Here is a 23,745-nt window from a genome sequence, read left to right as displayed (position 1 = left end):
ATCTTGAGGAGAGGAGCGCAGCACTTAGAGTAATGTAAATACCGCGGGCTATTTCTAGACCTCCTCACCCTTACTGCTTTGACTGGAGAAGCACTACATCAACGGAGCTGCATTGCTGTAAATTACATCATTATCTTACTCTCTTTCTATTTCACAACGTTGATGTCTTCATTATTATTCTACAATGTAGAAAATAGTCAAAATAAAGAAAAGCCTTGAACTGTACAGCATATCCAATGTCATTCAATTGTGTTAGTCCGTTAAGTGCATGGGCATGAGTTATACCTCTGTGATGTTAGCCTGAAGGGGGTGTGAACAGAAGTGGAGTCCAATGTTCACCAGTATTTCCCCTAGTGATTTCTATCAAGGCTGCCAACAGCAGCATTCTTTTGAGATCTCCCCACACACACAGGTACAAATGTAGCATCTTAATTTGATCACCCTGTTGCCGGAGAACAGTCCTGCAATCCTACATCTGTACGCATGAACATAAACTCACACCATCAGACACACCACCCACTGTGTCTGTGTTTAATTATCCTGATGGAGTGGAGTGACCTTGGTTTTCCCAATACTCTGTGATGAGTTCATGGCCCAGGGGTTGAGGGGAGAACAAACAGTACCCTGTCTGTTGCTACTTCACACCCCAACCAAGGTTGTTGAAATGAATGAGCTAACTGGATCAGGGGCCAAATGGGGTCAGGGCATGGGAGGAAGTCTTGTATTCAGGTCAGTGTGAAGCATCAGGTCAGGCGTGTCAGTGGTCTGGTTTGGCATTACAGAAGGCCGTCAGTGTGTGTGTCTGTCTGTGTGGCATTACAGAAGGCCGTCAGTGTGTGTCTGTCTGTTTGGCATTACAGAAGGCCGTCAGGGTGTGGGTCTGTCTGTTTAGCATTACAGAAGGCCGTCAGGGTGTGTGTCTGTCTGTTTGGCATTACAGAAGGCCGTCAGTGTGTGTCTGTCTGTTTGGCAGGAGAGTGCTTCATCTGGTGTTCTGGAAAAAGGCATCAATCAAAGACCAACACAGAATATAATAACCATCACTGCTGTCAGAGCTGCCAATCACACACACACACACACACACACACACACACACACACACACACACTGGCATATCAGCAGAGAAATCAGTCTGTCTTTTCACTGTTCGCTAAAAAGTGGGTTTGATGCCCTGATTGGAGATCACAGAGGTAGGGCTACACATAAATACCAACAAAATCACTGGAGCTGGATAGATTGTTTAGAGAGTAAAGGGAAGACCTTGGCCCGTCATGTTGTTAACCAGTCTCGCTTACCGTGGTACGTTACCCAGAGCTATCAAATCAGCCAGTCAGCACTCTCTTTATACCAGCTGTTTACAGCTCTCACACTGCACTGGTTATATGTAATACACAAAAACAATGAAAGACAAATGATCAATGTGCTAAATAATATCATTTATTTACCTCACATATTAATCACCAGAATTTTATAGACAATGCATAAATAAATAATTATGTAGCTGTAATTTCACCTCACTAAACGGATAAATAATTGATAATGTTGCATTGAAACGTATATTCCATTTGTTCATATGCTGACTTTGTTGGTATATACATGTTTCACACATAAATATATGTTTCCATTTACGACATAGAAGCACATTTAGTATAGCCAGCCGAGCAGCTGATGTGATTATGTTTTTTATTCTTTGATTTTGATTTGGTTTTCCAGTGATACTGTAGAACATGAGACAGCATGAAGCCTGGTCTCCTGGTTGAAGGAGAGGAAACCTTACATTCACAATACATTCGAAACAGACTGCCTGACACACAAGTCCACTCTGACACTTTGCATAGCATCAGACCAGCTCCCAATACTACCCAAATTAAGGCCATAATTCAAACAGATTAAAATGATATATTAAGACCAGCAAATGTTTACTAACAAATACTATTTGAGAGGAGTGAAGCAGAGAATAGAAATAGTCAACAACAACAAAACAACAACCAAATTTCCCATCATCATCTCAAATCTGCATTTTGACATGTTTTCTCTGACCAACCTATTGGTCAACAGACCTTCCTCAGCGTTTAGGGCTGGTTCGAGGCATAAGAGACATAAGATTAGGGCCCCTGGCTGCTAGGGGGTCCCCCCACAAATGTTTTAAAAAGGAAGTCGGTCAGGGTCTCAACTTACTATTGACAGTTAGAATAGTATAATACACCAGGTGCAATTTAGAAATGTGGTTGTGCATCAGCATTTCTTTCTTCTTATGTCAGTTCACTGACTACGTTTCCATCCAGCCATTTCATGAGCATGAATTACCTGACGCATAAAAAGTCACGACTGGGCTGATGGAAACATGAAATGCCGATACAATTTTATAAATGCCAACAGACAATGTGTTCGTTCAACATGGTGTGATCTTCTTGTGTCTGTAAAATGAATTATGTGAGAAATAGTAGTGGAAGCGCCTTTATGCGCAAATATTGGTATAATAACCATCCTATCGAAGTAAACTTGGAGTGATGCAATGATATATTGTGTGGTCCTCCCACTACGACTCGGAAAATCATGCAGTTTATTAGGCTGCAGTTGAAATAAATTATGATGAACTTCACACAGTGGGTGAATGTGCGAGGTGATGAATTTGATGCTCCTTTCCAAAAAATATTGAGGGTCTTCTTCTGGTGACATGATCGTTTCCTGGCTGCCGTTTGAAAAACACACTCTTATCCATAATAATCTCATAACATAGGTAATCTACCTGCACTGTATCTGCCAGCTGTTGGCTAGATTACACGTGCCAAGACCGGAGTGGATACATTATATAACTCAAAAGGTTTTGTGACAAAACCATCAGTAGAGCTGAAAATGTGACTGAAACCCATCTAACTATTATTTTTCATTTGGTACTGTTAAATGGAAATTTAACCACAGAAGTTATTTTCATCTACATTACGTCACAGTATTTTAAAGGCAAAAAGTAAGTTTAATGGAAACACATCTCTGGTGCAAAAATAAGCATATTATTTCATGCAGGTTTTAGAATATCTGCATGAAAATCTGTCGAAATTGGATGGAGACCTAGCTACTGACAGCCACTCAGTTAGCCATGTCAGCTAACAATTTTTAGAGTGGTAGTTAAACTCGTCAGCTATCTAAACTTGTAATAATCATGGCCGAATACCAAATGCCCAGGGGGCCTGACCTCCAGCAAGCCCCCATTGATTTTGCTTGGCATTCTCAGTCAGATGTCATATTAACATGGCATAAGTAATTACAAAATGGGTAGAATTGCAGGAAATATGCTTTAAAACTGCAAAAATATCTTTCCACCCCATGGCAAAATGGATACAATTTCAGAAAATTTGCTGTAGAACTGCACGGCAAAATGTGTACTATTGAATGAAATGTGTTATAAATTGGAACATTTTTGCTACACTCCATGGCAAAATGTGTAGAATCTCAGGAAATGAAGTTTAAAACATAAAACATGGGCTCCCCAAAAGGCTAGAGCCGGGCCCTGTCAGCGTTCACCCATCATTCACTCAGCATAGGACCTGCTCAGCTTCCAATCATTACAACCACTGATAACAAAACAACCAGTGCTGTTCTTTTCCTGTCTCAGCTCATAACCAGCTTGGAACACCAATCAAATGTTCTTGGGGCAGACGGACGGAGAAGAATTGAATCCTTCGTGCAAACGGGTTATTGATACGATCCCTGGAGGAGCAATCTCAGCCTCCCCAACCCCTCTGCCGCTCTGCTGCTGCTCTGCACTCAATAACAGTTTAGAGAAGGTAACAAACGATTATAGTGCCCATCTCAAATGGTACCCTATTTCCTATATAGCACACTACCTAACCTTATGTGGCTCTGGCCAAAAGTAGTGCACTATATAGGGAATATGGTGTCATTTCTGATGCAGATGGATGAAAACCACAGCTAGGTCCACTTTCAACCAGTATAGCCATTAATACAGTATTTGTATGTCTTGTCACCTATATTGCTGACACACGGTAGTTTCTCAGTAAAAATGTGATGTAAGACTGTGAAATATAGCAAGTGTTCCCCTCCAACACAACAGCACAGTATTGAACCTCTCCACCTGCAGAGAGGAGGATTTTGGGACATGGACAACATGGAATAGGAGTTTCTCTTCTCAGCTCTGTTCAAATCCGATTACTATGCAAATACTGTTAACACTGAGTATTCTGAACTGTACCAGGTTATTGTGTGTAAATTAGATTATGAGCACACAACATAAAAACAAACTGAAATGTTGTGTTTTTGCTATCAAGATAAAAAACAATCAACGATTTGTAATGACATATATATTTAAAGCATGGACCCTAAAAACAGTATTGCTGTATTTGTAAGTTAATTCTAAGCAAATTAGGAAATAATCTAAATAAAAAAAATTAAAAATCTAAAGCTGATTTCAGACACATAACTAATGGATATGAATTTGTTCACGTACGCACACACGTACGTACACACACACACACAATGAAATATTGCATTATTCTCATCACCCTCTGGGCTGGCATCCATCTCAGAGCTCCCTATTGACACATACAGACAGTTATATTTTATACCTTGATTACCTTACCTTTATAATGACTCCATTTACTGTAGCAGCACTGAGAACAGAAAACTAAAATGGCCGTGGCGTTTGATTCGCAGAGAGTCAGTCAGTGGTTGATATGATGAGAACACGACGGTGCTGGATGGCTGGACAGACCTGGTCTGGGCCTGGGTTCAAGGATCTACATCAGGGCTGTCTAAACCTTCTGCTGGAGAGCAATTGGTATGCAGGCTTTTGCTCCAGCCCTACTGTAGCACACCTGGTTGAGCTATTAAAGATGCTGATTAGTAGCGTCAGGTATGTTAGAGCAAGGCTGGAGCAAAATTCTGCAGGAGGGTAGGTACCCAGGAGGGCTGGTTCTAGTCAGTTCTGGGTCTAGGTCTGGCTCTGGGTCCTGGGCTTTGGGTCCTGGTCTCTACTCCTGGTCGTTGTTTAAGGACTCGGGGCTGGACTCCTCGTCGTCACTGAGAGCCTCTGTGTTTGTAAACGCCCCGGCCAGTGAGGTACTGAGGTGCGTTTTGACCGGCGCCATCTCCGACAGGATGATGTTGTCGTTACTGACTAACGTGGTCTTGTCCATGATCTCCTTACTGTGTTTGGACACCACAGCATCCATGAAGTCATACTTATGAGACAGAGTCCCAGACTCAAACAGGTACTTGAGCAGGTAGGAGAAGGCCACGTTACCCAGGAAGGAGGCCAGCATGGAGACCGTTTTAAAGGGGAAGCGTTGCTGGATAAAGTACTCCACGTCTCCAGTCAGGTGGTGGATCTTCTCCTGTTGCACCCAGCCGGGGTAGTAGATAAAGGGGGGTAGTTTGAGGTAGGGCTCCCCTCCCCCGATACGCAGCAGCAGACCGAAGATGTAGCCGGCCACCGAGCCGTACGTGTTGGTTCCTTTGATGAAGAGCACGCTGAGCAGCTGGGGGAAGATGATAACATAGACCAGGTCGGAGCTCAGGTACCACAGGCCGTATACTGTCCCTGTGAGCAACGCCATGGCCGTGGCCACAGCTCCGAACACAAAGATGGTGATACGCATCACCCACACGATCTCACGGTCTGTCGCCTATGGGGGTTAAGGAGAAGGAAAGGGGAGGAGGGACTTTAGTGTTTGTATCTGTGTGCATTTGTGTACCTTGTGTTTCCTGTGTGTTTACTGTGTGTGCCTGCATATGTATGTATGTACAGTGGGGCAAAAAAAGTATTTAGTCAGCCACCAATTGTGCAAGTTCTCCCACTTAAAAAGATGAGAGAGGCCTGTAATTTTCATCATAGGTACACTTCAACTATGACAGACAAAACGAGAAAAAAAATCCAGAAAATCACATTATAGGATTTTTAATGAATTTATTTGCAAATTATGGTGGAAAATAAGTATTTGGTCAATAACAAAAGTTTATCTCAATACTTTGTTATATACTCTTTGTTGGCAATGACAGAGGTCAAACGTTTTCTGTAAGTCTTCACAAGGTTTTCACACACGGTTGCTGGTATTTTGACCCATTCCTCCATGCATATCTCCTCTAGAGCAGTGATGTTTTGGGGCTGTTGCTGGGCAACACGGACTTTCAACTCCCTCCAAAGATTTTCTATGGGTTTGAGATCTGGAGACTGGCTAGGCCACTCCAGGACCTTGAAATGCTTCTTACGAAGCCACTCCTTCGTTGCCCGGGCGGTGTGTTTGGGATCATTGTCATGCTGAAAGAGCCAGCCACGTTTCATCTTCAATGCCCTTGCTGATGGAAGGAGGTTTTCACTCGAAATCTCACGATACATGGCCCCATTCATTCTTTCCTTTACACGGATCAGTCGTCCTGGTCCCTTTGCAGAAAAACAGCCCCAAAGCATGATGTTTCCACCCCCATGCTTCACAGTAGGTATGGTGTTCTTTGGATGCAACTCAGCATTCGTTGTCCTCCAAACTCGACGAGTTGAGTTTTTACCAAAAAGTTCTATTTTGGTTTCATCTGACCATATGACATTCTCTCAATCTTCTTCTGGATCATCCAAATGCTCTCTAGCAAACTTCAGACGGGCCTGGACATGTACTGGCTTAAGCAGGGGGACACGTCTGGCACTGCAGGATTTGAGTCCCTGGCGGCGTAGTGTGTTACTGATGGTAGGCTTTGTTACTTTGGTCCCAGCTCTCTGCAGGTCATTCACTAGGTCCCCCCATGTGGTTCTGGGATTTTTGCTCACCGTTCTTGTGATCATTTTGACCCCACGGGTGAGATCTTGCGTGGAGCCCCAGATCGAGGGAGATTATCAGTGGTCTTTTTCTCATTTTGTCTGTCATAGTTGAAGTGTACCTATGATGAAAATGTACAGGCCTCTCTCATCTTTTTAAGTGGGAGAACTTGCACAATTGGTGGCTGACTAAATACTTTTTGCCCCACTGTATGTGTGTGTGTGTGTGTGTGTGTGTGTGTGTGTGTGTGTGTGTGTGTGTGTGTGTGTGTGTGTGTGTGTGTGTGTGTGTGTGTGTGTGCACTCACAGACTGTCTGAAGGCCAGCTTGTAGATGTTTCTGGCGAACATTGAACTGGCTGAAAGGATGGAGGAGTCCGCTGATGACATCACAGCGGCAGACACCGCCCCCAGACCAAAGAAGGAGATCCAGGGTGGGCACAGATGCTGCAGCACGATGGGCAGGATCATATCTGATTGGTCCTTCTCTTTGGGAGGAATTGCCCCGTATGTAGTCTGGTTCCAGTCTGGGGAATACAACAGACACAGTAGTTTACGTACTTTCAGGCCAAAATGTACATGGTTTATAAAATGTTTATGGGCAGGGTTTATCAAATGTATATGGGCGGGGTTTATCAAATGTATATGGGCGGGGTTTATAAAATGTATATGGGCAGGGTTTATAAAATGTATATGGACAGGGTTTATCAAATGTATATGGACAGGGATTATCAAATGTATATTGGGGATTCATTAGGAGGGTTTATCAAATGTATATGGACAGGGTTTATCAAATGTATATGGACAGGGTTTATCAAATGTATATGGACAGGGTTTACTCAAATGTATATGGACAGGGTTTACTCAAATGTATATGGACAGGGTTTATCAAATGTATATGGGCAGGGTTTACTCAAATCCGTACATACAACAGATGTGATTCAATCTGTCTGTTAGAAAATATCTCTCGTCTCGAAGCCATAGTACGACACTATTCTGAACGTTGTCATTTCATCAGTGATGACAGGAACTGCATGTATCTCAACAGGCAAGATACAGCTTCTCAACAGAGGAATAAATCCCCACAACACAGAACATATATCTGCCATCTGAGTACCTCCTCTCCCCCTCCATTCTACCACTTCCCCCTTCTCCTCACTCGTCCGTGTCAGTCATACCCCTAGTCAGTCAGTCTCACTCTCCTTCTCACTTCTGGACTTTAACAAACAGCTGTTGATTAACAGTGACTTTGATGAAGAATCTTCAGATCAACCTAATTAATTAGTCTTCCTCCTGATGTAATATTGACAGAAATCACATCTCCTAATGAATCCCTCTTCGTGCTGTATGACAGGAGCCGTCTGGTGTTGTTTACATCCCACTGTATCCTGCCTACTGGTGTATACATCTGAGCTGAGCTACATTGTAGAAACAAGCTAATAGAGAAAGATGGGGCTTTTTATCATACTTCCCATTAGTAAATAATGTGAGTGGATTCATGGATATGAACAACGTAATGAATGAGAAAATATGTGTGAGACAAATGTTTGTGTGTGTGTATGTGAGTGCCTGTGTATATGTGAGTGTGTGTATGTGTGTTTACCTGTGGAGGCCCCTATCGCTCCTATGAGGACGGAGGGGACAGCCATGACCAGGCAACCAGCGGCAGCGATGAAGGACAGAACCTGGGCGTACGTAGCTGAAGAGGCAGAGAGAACCCGTTGAAAATACACCTGCCACGGAATCCCCCCCAACATCTAGGGACAGAAACACCACAGTCAATACACAACAAACCAACGCACAGCTTTATAATGAATACATACTCCAAACCTAAGCATAATTACATTATAGTCAATATAATTGACTGATGATTATAGTGACTGATGACATACCAGAAGACAGAAGTTGTCGATCCACATCCAGGTGTCTGCTGAGTCTATCTTACCCAGCCAGGGTGTCTGGTACACAGCCTCTTTAGCTGTCACACTGATGCTTGACACCGCTGGGTTGGACAGGGCAAACGGCACACTGACCCACTGAGAGAGAGCGAGAGAGAGAGAGAGAGAGATGAGGGGAAGGGTGGGGGGGTTTCAGCGCCATGATCAGCGCTGGAAAGTACATCATCCTGGAGTTGTATGGCAAAGGAGGAAGTACGCTTTGTGTTCGACTCACCAGTCCCAGGAAGATACAGAAGAGCTGCACCACGTCAGTGTAGGCCACAGAGTACAAGCCTCCTACCAGGGTGTAGAAGATGGCTATCAGGGCTGAGATCACCACCGACATGTTGATGTCAATGTCCACAATCACACTCAGAGTAGCTCCTAGACAATACACAGGGACACACACACACATCAGCAGCAGGTATGAAGTCAGGTCTGATGTGTCAAATAGATAAACATGTGGTGCTACAGTCTAACGCCTGATTATTGAAGAATGTATAGCGTATTCATTTTCCTCATCTCTCCCTTTTCAATAAGGATTTTTCATTTGAATAATGGAGTTAAAATAGTATGGTTCCCAAGCCTACCCAGGGCTGACAAGATGGCGGCAGACCAGAAGATCTCCCCCATGAGCGCGGGAATGAAGAGCAGCCCCCCCATGCGCTTCCCATATATCTGCTGGAACGGGTCCAGCATGGTGACGTAACCCCTGGAGCGCATGGGCTTGGCAAAGAACAGGCCACCTGGAGCAGGAGAGAGACACCATTAACCAACATCGTCATTGAGATACTGGGTTGTCCCACAAAATGATTAGTGATTCATTTTAAGGTTCAAAAACAACAACAACCTGTGCCTCATTTTAATGTCAACCCTGTTACATGAAGTGAACTCTTGTTTTACTATGGTGAGAAACGTTGAACATCTAATAGTCAAATCATAGTGTAAAAGCAGGTGAGCTGGTTCTACTATTTTTGGCCATTTTCTGGTGTTTTGTAGTGAAAAACTGAGAGGGTCAAGCATAACACGTCAACACTGTTACCCATAGATAGCCAGGCTAGAATAACACGTCAACGCTGTTACCCATAGATAGCCAGGCTAGAATAACACGTCAACGCTGTTACCCATAGATAGCCAGGCTAGAATAACACGTCAACGCTGTTACCCATAGATAGCCAGGCTAGAATAACACGTCAACGCTGTTACCCATAGATAGCCAGGCTAGAATAACACGTCAACGCTGTTACCCATAGATAGCCAGGCTAGAATAACACGTCAACGCTGTTACCCATAGATAGCCAGGCTAGAATAACACGTCAACGCTGTTACCCATAGATAGCCAGGCTAGAATAACACGTCAACGCTGTTACCCATAGATAGCCAGGCTAGAATAACACGTCAACCCTGTTACCCATAGATAGCCAGGCTAGAATAACACGTCAACCCTGTTACCCATAGATAGCCAGGCTAGAATAACACATCAACCCTGTTACCCATAGATAGCCAGGCTAGAATAACACATCAACCGTGTTACCCATAGATAGCCAGGCTAGAATAACACATCAACCCTGTTACCCATAGATAGCCAGGCTAGAATAACACATCAACCGTGTTACCCATAGATAGCCAGGCTAGAATAACACATCAACCCTGTTACCCATAGATAGCCAGGCTAGAATAACACATCAACCCTGTTACCCATAGATAGCCAGGCTAGAATAACACATCAACCCTGTTACCCATAGATAGCCAGGCTAGAATAACACATCAACCCTGTTACCCATAGATAGCCAGGCTAGAATAACACATCAACCCTTTTACCCATAGATAGCCAGGCTAGAAATATTCTCACAATTTAAATGATTTAAAAAAAAATATATTTTAAATGTGTAAAGCTGGCATTCAATGACCCCTCCCTGTTGCACACAACACGCTGCCATTCCCCTTTTAGCAAGGGGATTTATGGCTGATATAAGATGACATTTTCAACACTGTTACAGTCAACCCTGTTACTATATTTGACACTTAGGCTAATAGACACTTACTATAGTATTTTTTCTATTTAACCTCTTGAGATGGGAAAACTCGTTTTTTTATGAAGTTGAACAGAATGTATAAATTTGGTGAAAGTTACACTATACTCAAAAGGCACCTAATTGGTGGAACGACAGTACTATGTACTACCCTTTATTGATGATGATGAATCCCAACACAATTGGTTAGTGTCCTTACCTACTACCAGACTGAGGGCGTATCCAAAGGGAGCCTGTGCCCAGGCAAGGCCGTAGTCAGGCAGGTAGACATACTCTGCCGTCCCGTTGATGTAGCCTCCGCCCACCCATGTAGCTGGAGGAGAGGTTCATATATACAAAGATATATACAAATATTTAACACACATTAATAAGCTTGCCTAAAAAAATGTTTCAAATTGTAGAGATGTCTTTATAGTTTTATGTTTTTCATAGACTTAATTTTAGAGCCACATTGTAGCCTTCAAATTAATCGCACAACTAATATCCAATCATACAAACAATGTCAAATCGGATATATTTAGTCGAATAAATCACAGAACGTTAATAACCTAGTTGTTATTCCCAGTTAATAAACCTAATGAATATGTCAGGATTGGTAAGTTATGAAACGGTTCACATAGATCAATTAGGCCACCATTATTTTCCTGAGCATTTCTGAAACTGGCGGAAAATAAATAATTGATGACTTTTCGCGCCTATAAAAGCCTGCACCTCCGGGGTCCGTTATTAAAATAGCATCAAAGAGATTAGTTAGGAAATGCTCTGGGTCTTTAATTAACTTTGGCGTCAATTCATGTTGTTCTCACTAAAACAAGGGAATAATTCTGATAATGACACGATGTGCATTTACAATAGCCTGTCGATACATTGTGTTCTCCAACTCGATACAACAGCTGTCGTTGAAATTTAGGTAATTGATTTTCGCGATGCCTATCGCAACAGTTGATAAAGGTCCGTGCGTAAAACCGGTCCGCGGTGCTGGTCTGACTGCTGTGTGGGGAAAAATAGTCACACAGGCATTTGTCTTATTACGTCAGTTTCCATTGTGTCATGAGGAACATGATTGATGTCAATTTCCCCATCACTAAACTGTCTCTAAAGTTGACAGCGGAAATATTTGGAAATAAAAGCAAGGTGCAATTCCTCTCCAACAATTCAGTCAATTTAGGAAGAAGTCCACATTTAAATGTAAACCATCCTCATAAGAAACAATTGTAGGTTTTCGAATCATGAATTAAATGTTATAAGCCAACCCAGCCCTGCCACAATCTCTCTCCAAGTCGCGAAGTCTAAAAACATGTCACAACTCACCCGTCATGGTGAATCCACCGACGAACAACCCAATGTCCCTCCCGCCCACCATGATGGTTTCACTGCGGTCCTGGCCCTCCGACACCCCTGAGTTTTTGTTCTTCCACGCGGCCCATATCCCCACGGCCAGAATAAGCAAGTAGAAGATCACTATAGCCACGATCCCCTCAGCGTGGACGGCCATCCTCTTCCACTGCCGTGATCAGTCTCTGCGTGAGGAACGGCGTTTCATTGAGACCTGCGCCAGGGATGGAGAGGAAAAAGCCACTCAGCCACTCCCGGTAAAGTGGTCATCAGACGCACAATCAAACGTGTATCTTCTTAAGACAAACAGATGTAACTGTTTTATTACATAATTGGTTAAATAATAATTATTTGAATTTGTATTGGCTATAACATTATTTGACAATTTGAGCTTTCTCTCTTTCCACTCTTTTGTTGAAGATTTTGTGGACTGTTTTATTTACATGTTAACCAAAATCATGTAGGCTACATAATACACCCACGAATGATTATGGGTTTAACAATAATGTTTACAGTAAAACAGGGATTGTGATTGTAACCATGTTTTATCAGATGTAGAAAAGGCTATGTTCTACACCGGTTTCACATGTGCGTAAAAGGCGCATTACGCATCCCGGAGCGCGCGCCCTACTAGGAAAATAAAGTGCTGAGACATTTTAACTGGATGTGTCTTTCGTGCCACACCACCAAAATCAAATCACTTTTCAGGTTTAATTCTTGCTGACGGCAGGGATTCAGGAGCGGCTAAAGCAGTAATATCGACTTCCTTTCAAAGACCCGCCGATCTCTCACACACACACTTAAACGTAATTTCAGCTAATGGCTTCTACTTTAATTGAATGAAATCTGAGTCGACAGTTAATTAACAAACCGGTTGAAACATATATGTAAAGACAATTGTTTGGAGAACGAGGGAGTACCCTATCCAGGACACAGTGTGTGTTCCTCCTACCTTTATAGTTGGCTCTTAAATGGACGTCGGGCGGTGGTTGCAAAAGAGCGACCAACAGGATTTCCAGAAAATAATGGGTAAGATCCTGGTAGGAAAAATCTTACAACTCAACGTAATCCACGCCACCCGTGTGTAATTCCCCGGTGTGGTTTATGAGAGGAATATTCGTCAGAGGGGGGTGGGGGTATGGGCGTGAGAAGCTGAAGCGGAGTGGTGGGTTTGGTTTATCAATAAAGGTGACAGGTTGTGTAGAGGCAGACAGTGAAGGTCTTCCAGGAAAGGACAGGAAAATAACTAATAGGTAATGGCATGACGCACACCCAGGGGAGAGATGTCTTCTAAAACGTCCGGTTTGAATGGACCCCGTTAACTCTCCAGGTTACATTTAGACGTGATTGACGTTCACACAGGGGCCTGTTGAGTGGAAATGAAAGCACTGGGATTTTTTTAGAATATTGAGATAGTGGGCGGTTAGAATGCTGGATGGATGTCCTTTCTCTTGCTACATCCAGTAATATTAAAATTATTTATTTATCTGGTAAAACATGGGCCATTTTATGCAGGATAGTGTCTAACATTATAGCCATGGGCAATAGGAACGAGAATCAAAGATAGTCAGACTGTTGGACATAAAAATACAAAAAACCACCAGGAAATCATCTCCACGTGATTTTAATTTTGGTATATTCCCACAGATTATAGAGAGACGTGATCCTATACAAATGTAAGCAAGGTTTGAAATTATTATGTTTAAGTCACATATATTTGTGTGGGCTTTTTGCAGTCAATTTGCAGTCTACAAATGATTTAGAATTATGTTCAGGCCCCCGACCATCCGCTCTAGTTGATTATCCCTGACCTACACCAACATTGTTCTACTTTCAGTGTGCATTTAGTAGCTCTGCGTGGTGTGCGTCAAGTTTTTGGAGATAGCTCATCAGGGATTTGGAGTATAAAGTCGCAATTGTCAGATTGTTGCTGTCCACGGTACTGAAATTTGGAAACAACCACTTCCATCCAATCTACACTCTAAAAAGAAAAGATTACTGGGGTATCCTTTAGGGGTTCTTCAAATTGAAACTGTGGGGGAACCCCTAGAAGTTCTTTGAAGAAGCACTTTTTATTGATCCTCAAAGAACCTTTTGGAGAACGTTTTGAGGTACATTTTTGAACTACCCCCCCCCCTGTTATTATTATTATTAATAATATGCATAACAATAACACAATATTTTTGTTATCAGTGTTTATTATGGTTTCAGTGGAAAAGCAGAATTAAAAAAATGTAAATGAGGTAAAAACTCCCAGCAGAACCCCAAGTCCAATAGACATATCCTCTGGCGTGTTGATGTTCCTCCTACCCATAACCAGAATGATTTTGAAGCTCATGGTGATCGAACAGGTTTTCTGTTATATTCATCAGAGGTGTAGGGAGGGTGTGAATCGCAAAAATAGTAATTATACAGATGATTAACAAAACATGCACACAACAGTATTCATACCCTAGTTTATGTGGTAAATGTGAATTTAAAAAACTGTTTTGATAATGGTCTTCATACACATACATTGTCCATAATGTAGAGGCCTATGGGATATTCATTGAAGACGTAAGTGAGGAGGATGGTAAATGTGATCTGCGTAACATACCAAAACCAATTGATATACATGTACCTTTGTATGGCTCCTCGTCTGTATACCTGCAGACACAAAAGTGAGCAGTTCAGTCATCTGCACCTAATACAACTAGCCTTCAACATATTCTTATAGCCTACATATTCTTACCTCTTTGTTGGTTGATATCCATTGAATTGTGTCCATTTTCTGTTTGGGAAAGAGTTGCACAAATATGAAAATAACAATATCAATTTAGATCATACAAGAGACATTTACCTTAAATTGAGGAGATCTTTAAATGTTTCAGTTAAGTGACTGAACCTGCTGTCCTTTCTAATTCAAATCCAAATGTTTCTGTTGGGCAATTAGATTCCTGCAAGAACCCCCACCAACTAAGGAGGTTAGTAGGAACCCACCTCATATGGGGTTCTATGGGGTTCTTGGAATAACCTTTTGGGTACAATTTCAGTGCCAAGAACGCTAAGGTTCTTCGAAGAACTTTGAGGATCTTAGAAGAATCCTTGTTGAACCCCTCATTTTTTGAGTGTATTGGTTTTCAGTCTGTTCAAGCAATTTAGTAATTTCAGTGCACATTTCATATAGACATTGTCTAATTTCTAAGAGCAATGGAACACTTTTTGCATTGAAGATTGGAAAGGCATTTTTCATTTCTATATTTAGACTGAACATGTTGACCAATTTAATGAATAGGCTACCAGACAGCAGACTTATCTGTTCTTCTGACAGCTCTGTCTAATTTACCTTGCTTTATGTTGACGGTCTGCCAGAGAGAGGATACATCTAATTGGATAGCTTTAGAATACACAAACAACTCATAAACCTGTCCATGTGCCTGCCGTGGCTAATAGCTCAGGTAGGGGCCTGCAACAGGAGACAGACAACAATAATGAATTGACATGGACTGCGATATGGACTGTGTGTAAATGATCAAATATAGCATTTAGCTAACTTAAAATGGCAGTCAAAATTAAAGACGAATACAATTTTAAAGGGAGTTATACTTGGATATATTGATATAGGGATTGGACATAATTAATGGAAATTCTAGGAACCTTTTAAAAAGCAGTTTCATTTAAACATCGACTATGTTTAAATGAAACTTCTTTCTAAGCTGCCTGTCTTCAACCAAGAACAAGTTGGATATCTGCCAAGCAATTGGCTAGTCTTTCTTTCTTGAACAGTGAACGCCACTCACCTCCTAGACAGACTGTTGGTGCCACCGTGTGGTCATCGCAGCGCAGATCACATTTCCCAGAAGTTTCTGTGCTTTAGTCCAGTTAGGCTAATGCACATAGCGAGCATCCTACCACCATACTCAAGCTCAAACGTAGTCTGTTGCACCATGGTGACTTTGTATTTTAAAATAGCAGTATAAGTATAAAGCAGTTTACAAATATGAGACTGTAAAACTATAAAGACAGGAAGTGCTTCACAACAGCCATTAAGTTATGAGCATTGAAATGGGAACAGATAACACATGTGAAATAAAACTTGACTTACCATTATCATACCTGCTGTTTTCCTAAAGGCCTTTATGAAGGAAGCTCATTTTTGTGTCAGGAATAAGTCCTGTTAATGTTTTTCGGCTCTTATAGTAAACATACAAAGTCAACAGGATAAGTAATACAGGATTAGCCTGTGGGCAGTCCTAGAGAAGGACACAACCTGAACAACATCAACACTGTAAACCACACTGATCCTCACTGACTCTCTGAAGGTCTGCTGGAAAGTCAATGAGTGTGTACTTGCTCACTTAAAAGTAACTCAAGTCTGTTTTTTGTAGTCATTGAGTTTAAACTTCCCTCAATCAGTTTCTATTATCTGCCACACTCAGACATAATCATTGAGTGTTTGCACTTCCACACTAGGAGCATTCATTGAGTGTGTACTCTATCCCTCAGACGTAGTCATTGAGTCTGTAGCCATTGCTGGACAGTGAGGTGCATGAGGGGGCGTAGTTCCCTTTCAGGGCGGCAGGGGGATAGTAGGGGGGTGCTGGGGTGTTGGGGGTGTTTATAGTGTTGAAGACGAGGGGAGGACAAGGGTGGCGATGATGAGGTAGATGTAGGGGGTTCCTGGGCCGCCCCTCACAGTTCCAACAGAGCACCACCCCTCCCATCAGACTAAGACAGGCCGAGACGTAGCCCAAATACACCGCCATGCCAATTTCATACTTCATACCTGCAACACAAAGTAACATTTCTTGTTATTTTGTTATTTCTGCAAACATGTTTAAGTGAAAAAAACTAGTATCAGAGTTATAAAAGAAAATGAATAAAAGATGAATTAAATATATTGAATAGTACCTTCAGGTAGGACGGGGTTGTAGAAGTCGAGGATGACATCATTGGTTGTCCAGCAGACAGTGATTAGGCAGAGCATGCCTGCAGACAGGAAGCAGACCCCTCCACTGATGGCCAGGACATGCTTGATGGACGAGCCGCGGGCACAGCGGGTACACTTCATCCCTGCAGAGGACACGAGGGCTGCCAGGGTGGAGGTCAGGCAGGACAGCAACATCAACGCCCGTGCCGCCTAGAGAGGGAGAAGAGTTTAGTATCATAATGGCTGTTGCTCAAATTACACCCTACCCCCCATTTACTAAGCTACCGTGTGCTCAAATTAATCTAATCAATCAACCAATCAATTAACAAATCAAACAACCAATAATTCCTACCTGCAGGTCAGGTGGCAGAGCCAGCATTGAGCGATGTACTTCACACTGGTAGGTGCCTGTGCTGTGCCACACACACTCCATCCAGAGCCCCTTCATGTAGGCAGTGGCTGTGATTATGTTAGAGCCCACATAGGCCGTCCGCCACCAGTGGGGGAGCACTGTAGCAACTACACTACCCACAAGCCCCAGCAGACCCAGGAAGAAGCCCAGCAGCTGGACCACCATGCTGGCCATGTTTGGAACATCCGCTAATGACCAACTGCACACACAAAACTACACAATGCTACACACAACACACAAAAAAAATCAACACACACAGAGCCACACACACAACCACACAATAATGGCTTTGAGACATGAGTTTAGTATCCTATTATTCTGGTATTTAGCTCTGGTTCCCAGCTGTATTGTTGGAACTCCAGAGGGTCTAGAGTCAGTCACAGTGTTGAAGCCATCCTGCAGTGGTGGTCCCTTTGGAGCTCAGGTGTTGTGGTTTCGCTGTCTTCAGTGTTGTCTATGGAGCTCTCTACAGTGACTTCAGTGGCTCCAGTGGCTGTGTCTTCCATGTGCTCTCTAGAGCTCTTTAACAGATGCTTCTTCTGAGGGTTCTGTCCCTGGTGTCATTGAGTCTGTGACTAATAAGTTCTTCGTTCAGCTCCACTTGTTGAGCATGGTCCTCTGAGCTCAGCCAGCTAGTCTCTCTTTGATTGTGACTGAGGCTGTTCCGCTGCTCCTGTGGAGAACACACATGATTAAACATTCACAGAAACCAACACCCAGCTCAGTTGAATGTGACAAACCACTAACTTCTAATTGAGAGACTGTTTTATAACTCTATAACTTTATAACTTGTATATATTTTGTGTTTAAAAACACAAACGATTTAATGAAAATATTCATTCAGCTGGCCCATAATAGATATTGCATTTCCCCAAGTACGATAAAATTTGTTTTATTTTAATCATGCTGTTTGATTTATACTGAACAAAAATATAAACGTAACATAGAACAATTAAAAATATTTTACTTAATTAGAGTTCATATAAGGAAATCAGTGAATTGAATTAAATGAATTAGGCCCTAATCTTAGGATTTCATAGGACTGGGAATACAGATCTGGTTATTACATTTTTGTATTTTACCTTTATTTAACTAGGCAAGTCAGTTAAGAACAAATTCTTATTTACAATGACGGCTTCCCAAAAGGCCTCCTGCAGGGACGGGGGCTGGGGTTCAAAATAAAAATAAATGAAATAAAACTATAGGACACAACACACATCACAACGAGAGAGACAACACAACACTACATAAAGAGAGACCTAAGACAACAACATAGCAAGGCAGCAACACATGACAACACAGCATGGTAGCCACACAACATGACAACAACATGGTAGCAACACAACATGGCAGCAGCACAACATGGTAGCAGCATAAAAGAGGGTACAAACATGGTTGGGCACAGACAACAGCACAAAGGGCAAGAAGGTAGAGACAACAATACATCACGCGAAGCAGCCACAACTGTCAGTAAGAGTGTCCATGATTGAGTCTTTGAATTAAGATAAAACTGTCCAGTTTGAGTGTTTGTTGCAGCTCGTTCCAGTCGTTCCAGTCACTAGCTGCAGCGAACTGAAAAGACAAGTGACCCAGAGATGTGTCTGCTTTGGGGACCTTCAACAGAATGTGACTGGCAGAACAGGTGTTGTATGTGGAGGATGAAGGCTGCAGTAGATATCTCAGATTTTTATTTAACCTTCATTTAACTAGGCAAGTCAGTTAAGAACAAATTCGTATTTACAATGACAGCCTAGGAACAGTGGGTTACCTGCCTTGTTCAGGGGCAGAATAACAGATTTGAACCTTGTCAGCTCAGGGATTTGATCCAGCAACCTTTCAGTTACTGGCCCAACGCTCTAACCACTAGGCTACCTGCCGATAGGGGGAGTGAGGCCTAAGAGGATTTTATAAATAAGTAACAACCAGTGGGTCTTGCGACAGGTATACAGAGATGACCAGTTTACAGAAGAGTATAGAGTGCAGTGACGTGTCCTATAAGAGTATTGGTGGCAAGTTTGCATCTGTTGGTCACAGACACCTTAAAAAAAAGACAGGGGCATGGATCAGAAAACCAGTCAGTATCTGGTGTGACCACCATTTGCCTCATGCAGCACGACACATCTCCTTCGCATAGAATTGATCAGGCTGTTGATTGTGGCCTGTGAAATGTTGTCCCACTCCTCTTCAATGGCTGTGCGAAGTTGCTGGATATCGTCGGGAACGGAAAAAGGCTGTCGTACACGTCGATCCAGAGCATCCCAAACATGCTCAATGGGTGACATGTCTGGTAAGCTTGCAGCCTATGGAAGAGCTGGGACATTTTCAGCTTCCATGAATAGTGCACAGCTCCTTGCGACATGGGGACGTGCATTATGCTGAAACATGAGGTGATGGAGGCAGATAAATAGCACGAAAATTGGCCTCAGGATCTTGCCACGGTATCTCTGTGCATTCAAATTGCCATCGATAAAATGCAATTGTGTTTGTTGTCCCTAGCTTGTGCCTGCCCTTACCATAACCCCACCGGTACCAACGTTGACATCAGCAAACCGCTCGCCCACACGACGCCTTTATCTTGGCCAGATCGCAGTTTTAAATGAGAACTTGTTCTCAACTGGCCTACCTGGTAAATAAAGGTGAAATAAAATGTTTTAAAAAATACTTGTGGTCTGCGGTATGTGAGGCCGGTTGGATGTAATTTGCATACAGCACTGACAGAACACATTGCTTTTCCTCACTCTAGACCTCATTTCAATTGACCATAGGATGAACTCATATTAATATGCTATTTTTGGAGGGGTTTCTGAGGTGCAGAAAGGTCAGAAGTGTTGGAAACCCACTTTAATTGAGTTTTCCCTGCCCTCTCCTTCCTCTATAACTCACTTTGGAAAACAATTTTTGATTTGAAGAGCGCAGAGAGTAGAAGGCTATTGATCTAGTGAACAATAAAACACACATTTCCACACCAACTATCTTTGTTTTCAACTAATGTCAGTACTATTAAATGTCACAGCTAAGTTGATTGTGTCATAGAGCATAAAGTAATAAAACAATTATTATCTGAAGAAGAGACGAGTGGCTAATGTGTGGACACCTGCCATGTGAGATCAGAGTCCTGATATTATGCTACTGCTGCCAGTGAGTGATGTGCGCACGCACACACACACACACACACACACACACACACACACACACACACACACACACACACACACACACACACACACACACACACACACACACACACACACACACACACACACACACACACACAAATTTGTTCTTAACTGACTTGCCTAGTTAAATAAAGGTTAAATAAATTAAATAAAACACACACACACACAAACTCTGGACAGTGACAGACTAATCCACATGCCATTGATATTGTGTTATTCATATAAACAGGATTTATCACATTTTATTTATGATATCGAATACTACAGTTTTCTTTTGCCTCATTCAGAGGGAATACAGTTGATATCAGTATTATGATCCACTTTCCAGTTTTCATGTATCAATTATTTCATCTACCACCAACCTTGAAACAAAACAGGCACTGTTTATATTTTTCATACTCTATCAAAGAAAAGCAGCTCAGTAGAACACTGGGAACAGAATGCTCTATGTGTTTAATGATGGATTCTGTAAGGGAGGAAACAACCACACATTAGAACAACTGACTAACATGTTGTTGGCTACTGATCACGTGAGTTCAAACTTTGCTTTTCCGTGCACGTACCAAAAGTTATAAAATAAAAACCCCAACACTTCACTTTCAGTGATCTACCCAACACATACACTCCCTCCTCTCCCCTTCTTACCTGTGACATGCATATCCTGCCTGATGCTATCTAGTGCTGCAGGAGGTTAGCAGCTGGCAGTCTCTGTCTGTGCGTCCTATGTAGACTCACAAACCCATGTTATGTAGTATTTATAAAGGCCTCTCCATAGTTCAAAAAGCCTGTTAAAGCTGCACGTCACTGCCCAGACCAGATCAGCTCTCTGTCTGCTTGCTCTCTCTCTCACTCTCTCTTTCCCTCTACCACCAGTGTCGCCTCTCTGCTTTAGAGTCCAAGTGAGGGCAGTGTATGGGTATGTCTGTGTCCTTATTGTCCTGTCAGGGAGGTGACAACTGTCTGTCAGTAATGTGACATGGCGTAGCTCAGTATCGTGTAGCTCTACTTTGGCTCTATAACGGTTAGTTGCAAACATAGTTCCTACCCCAGGGGAAGAGAGAGGGCATCACACTGCATGGTTCTCCTCCTTCCAATCAGTCAACATGGGGATCTGACAAAAACAACAAACAGGAAGATGGAAACAACAAAAAGTAATTGAAAATGTTTGAGGACAGTATAATTTGTGAGTATTCAAAGACAATAGTAGATAATGATAGCACTATAAATGATTATGCCTTAGCTCTTATCATGGGACAACATAAACAGAGTGACACAAGTACAATACCTGAAGTACAAGAGATTCCATGTCGTGTGAGCTCCTCCAAATCTGCTGGTTGCTCTTGATCTGGTCAGTGATAGACAGTCTGCCACTATTTTCTTAGTCCTGTTCTCTAGTTTTGTGTATTCTGAGCCTATAGAAAACCGACACACAAGGCTATATTCCCAATCTGTCTGTCATTCCTTCATACGGAGTAGTAGCCTAGCAGTAGCCTTTCTAGCGGCCTGCAGTGCAGCCCATCCTGCTGTGTCAGTCTCTCATAAGATTATGTGTCCTGGCTATCTCCTCCAGAAGGATATAATACCTTGTGAATGGGTCGTGTCTAGATGGGATCCAGCTTTTGTAAATTTTACATCAAAAGGTGATCTTATTTGTTTTGTTGCATTTTAGCCAACCCTAACCCTTTTCCTAACCTTAACCTAATTCTCCTAGCCTGCCACATTTATTCTCCTAACCTGCTGCACAACTTCTCCTGAACCTGCTACGAATAGTCAATTCTGGCAAAAGCTGGATCCCTTCTAACCATGACAATGTGAATGCTGAGGAGTTAATAGCCTTAGGGGAAACACTGTAATCCTCCACGCATTAGGGAGCTCTGTCTTAAATAAGGTGTTTATTATCTGCTTCTAGGACAACAAATAGGAAACGTAAATTTGAATGATCACTGTAAACCCCTTTTGAATGCAGCTAAGGCCTAAGATTTGACATTAGAATCATCTTATTCATAGGTCAGGCTACTGTGGGCTAGGCTAAATAAAAAATCTGGTAATGTCATGTAAGACTAATATTAAGCCACATAATCATTAGGCTAGCCTACATGAGAGGGATCATAGGTACATTTATCATAAATCACACACGTTTAGGATGTGTAGGATGGCGCCGACAGAGATGGCCGCCTCGCTTCGAGACCTTATGAAACTATGCAGTATTTAGTTTTTTTATGTATTATTTCTTATATTATTACCCCAGGAAATCTTAAGCGTTATTATAAACAGCTGGGAAGAACTATTTGATATAAGAGCGACGTCAACTCACCAACATTATGACCAGGAATACGACTTTCCCGAAGCTGATCCTCTGTTTGGACCACCACCCAGGACAATGGATCGGATCCCAGAAGCCGACTCAAAACCATGGCGCCGCAGAAGGGGCAGATGGAGCAGCCTCCTGGTCATTCTCCATAGATGTGCACATCATCCACCGCTCCAGAGTATATTACTCGCCAATGCTCTTGACAACAAGGTAGACAAATTTCGAGCTAGGTTTGCCTTCCAGACAGACATCAGAGATTGTAACATCCTCTTTTTCACGGAAACATGGCTCTCTCAGGATATGTTGTCGGAATCGGTTCAGCCACCGGGCTTCTCCATGCATTGCGCCGACAGAGATAAACACCTCTCTGGGAAGAGGAAGGGCGGTGGTGTATGCTTCATGATTAACGGCTCATGGTGTAATCATAACAACATACAGGAACTCAAGTCCTTCTGCTCACCCGACCTAGAATTCCTTACAATCAATTGCCGGCTATATTACCTCCCAAGAGAATTCTCGTCAGTTATCATCACAGCTGTGTACATTCCCCCTCAAGCAGACACCACGATGGCCCTCAAGGAACTTTACTGGACTCTATGTTAACTGGAAACCATATATCCATATATCCTGCATTTATTGTAGCTGGGGATTTTAACAAAGCAAATTTGAGCACAAGGCTACCTAAATTCTATCAGCATATTGATTGTAGTACTCGCGGGGGTAATACACTTGATCACTGCTACTCTAACTTCCACAATGAATACAAATCCCTCCCCCGCCATTCCTTCGGTAAATACGGCCACGACGGCGTCTTGCTCCTTACTGTCTTTATAGGCAGAAACTCAAACAGGATGTACCAGTGACTAGAAC

At 42.5% G+C, this 23,745-nt stretch overlaps 2 protein-coding genes across 2 annotated transcripts; both read right to left on the bottom strand.

Moving 5' to 3' along the window:
• Window positions 1–1,427: 1,427 nt before the first annotated feature.
• LOC112235871 (high-affinity choline transporter 1-like) lies at window positions 1,428–13,236 on the bottom strand. The gene is made up of 9 exons (XM_042306983.1): window positions 13,020–13,236; window positions 12,044–12,281; window positions 10,932–11,045; window positions 9,290–9,445; window positions 8,935–9,083; window positions 8,655–8,798; window positions 8,366–8,519; window positions 7,072–7,289; window positions 1,428–5,642 (listed from the first exon to the last, which is right to left on the bottom strand). The coding sequence occupies exons 2-9, from the start codon at window positions 12,225–12,227 to the stop codon at window positions 4,989–4,991; spliced, it is 1,773 nt and encodes a 590-aa protein (XP_042162917.1). The 5' UTR covers window positions 12,228–12,281; window positions 13,020–13,236; the 3' UTR covers window positions 1,428–4,988.
• A 2,753-nt stretch (window positions 13,237–15,989) lies between these two features.
• On the bottom strand, window positions 15,990–22,094 carry LOC112235867 (claudin-14-like). The gene is made up of 5 exons (XM_024404417.1): window positions 21,850–22,094; window positions 21,610–21,675; window positions 17,329–18,061; window positions 16,958–17,186; window positions 15,990–16,832 (listed from the first exon to the last, which is right to left on the bottom strand). The coding sequence occupies exons 3-5, from the start codon at window positions 17,560–17,562 to the stop codon at window positions 16,549–16,551; spliced, it is 747 nt and encodes a 248-aa protein (XP_024260185.1). The 5' UTR covers window positions 17,563–18,061; window positions 21,610–21,675; window positions 21,850–22,094; the 3' UTR covers window positions 15,990–16,548.
• Window positions 22,095–23,745: the final 1,651 nt, after the last annotated feature.

The sequence above is a fragment of the Oncorhynchus tshawytscha genome, linkage group LG26, assembly GCF_018296145.1.
Source record: "Oncorhynchus tshawytscha isolate Ot180627B linkage group LG26, Otsh_v2.0, whole genome shotgun sequence".
Taxonomy (NCBI): Eukaryota; Metazoa; Chordata; class Actinopteri; order Salmoniformes; family Salmonidae; genus Oncorhynchus; species Oncorhynchus tshawytscha.
The sequence above is the reverse complement of the archived record's forward strand: the minus strand, read 5'-3'. Positions and strand labels throughout refer to the sequence as shown.

Bases quoted from the DNA above. Each gene is read 5' to 3' on its own strand.
- LOC112235871 (XM_042306983.1), bottom strand. From the start codon at position 12,227: ATGGCCGTCCACGCTGAGGGGATCGTGGCTATAGTGATCTTCTACTTG. The intron at 11,046-12,043 runs GTGAGTTGTGAC...CCTCTCCTCCAG, and splicing joins CGGTGGATTCACCATGACGG to CTACATGGGTGGGCGGAGGC. The intron at 8,520-8,654 runs GTATGTCATCAG...TTCTGTCCCTAG, and splicing joins TCGACAACTTCTGTCTTCTG to ATGTTGGGGGGGATTCCGTG.
- LOC112235867 (XM_024404417.1), bottom strand. From the start codon at position 17,562: ATGGCCAGCATGGTGGTCCAGCTGCTGGGCTTCTTCCTGGGTCTGCTG. The intron at 17,187-17,328 runs GTAGGAATTATT...CTCCCTCTCTAG, and splicing joins CTCTGCCACCTGACCTGCAG to GCGGCACGGGCGTTGATGTT. The intron at 16,833-16,957 runs GTACTATTCAAT...TTTGTGTTGCAG, and splicing joins CAACCCCGTCCTACCTGAAG to GTATGAAGTATGAAATTGGC.